At 47.2% G+C, this 432-nt stretch overlaps 1 protein-coding gene across 1 annotated transcript in view; it reads left to right on the forward strand.

Moving 5' to 3' along the window:
- The first annotated feature begins 126 nt into the window (after positions 1-126).
- The window catches only part of LOC106820031, a 4,533-nt gene continuing 4,227 nt past the window's right edge, over positions 127-432 (forward strand). Inside the window, exon 1 of the mRNA XM_014824588.1 lies at positions 127-294. Within this exon, the coding sequence (XP_014680074.1) occupies positions 127-294 (168 nt within the window). The remainder of the gene's footprint in view (positions 295-432) is intronic.

A 432-nucleotide genomic window follows, 5' to 3' on the forward strand; every position in this document is an offset into this window, starting at 1 on the left:
AGAGAGAGAGAGAGAGAGAGAGAGAGAGAGAGAAAGAAAGAGGGACAGATACACACAGAGAGAGATAGAGAGAGAGAGATCACACGCGCAAAAAAACTAGTAATTACAAATATTAAAGCGCTCGGCATGTCCTTGGATAACATCAACATCATCCTCACCCATCGTCAACTTCATGATGCTCTTCTTACAGCTCAACCCACCATAACAGAAGAACCAGTGGACGTCGCATTCAACGTGGGAGATACCTTCGACTTGTCTTGTTTGGTCGACGCGAATGGAGCCACTGTATCGTCGGTGAGTGTTTCTTTGTTTCCTAATCCAGAAAGGGAGGGATGGAGAGGGCGAGAGAGAGAGAGAGAGAGCGAGAGGTAGTGAGAGAGGTAGTGAGAAAGAGAGAGAGAGAGAGAGAGAGAGAGAGAGAGAGAGAGAGAG

The sequence above is a fragment of the Priapulus caudatus genome, unplaced genomic scaffold (assembly GCF_000485595.1).
Source record: "Priapulus caudatus unplaced genomic scaffold, Priapulus_caudatus-5.0.1 Scaffold5931, whole genome shotgun sequence".
Taxonomy (NCBI): Eukaryota; Metazoa; Priapulida; class Priapulimorpha; order Priapulimorphida; family Priapulidae; genus Priapulus; species Priapulus caudatus.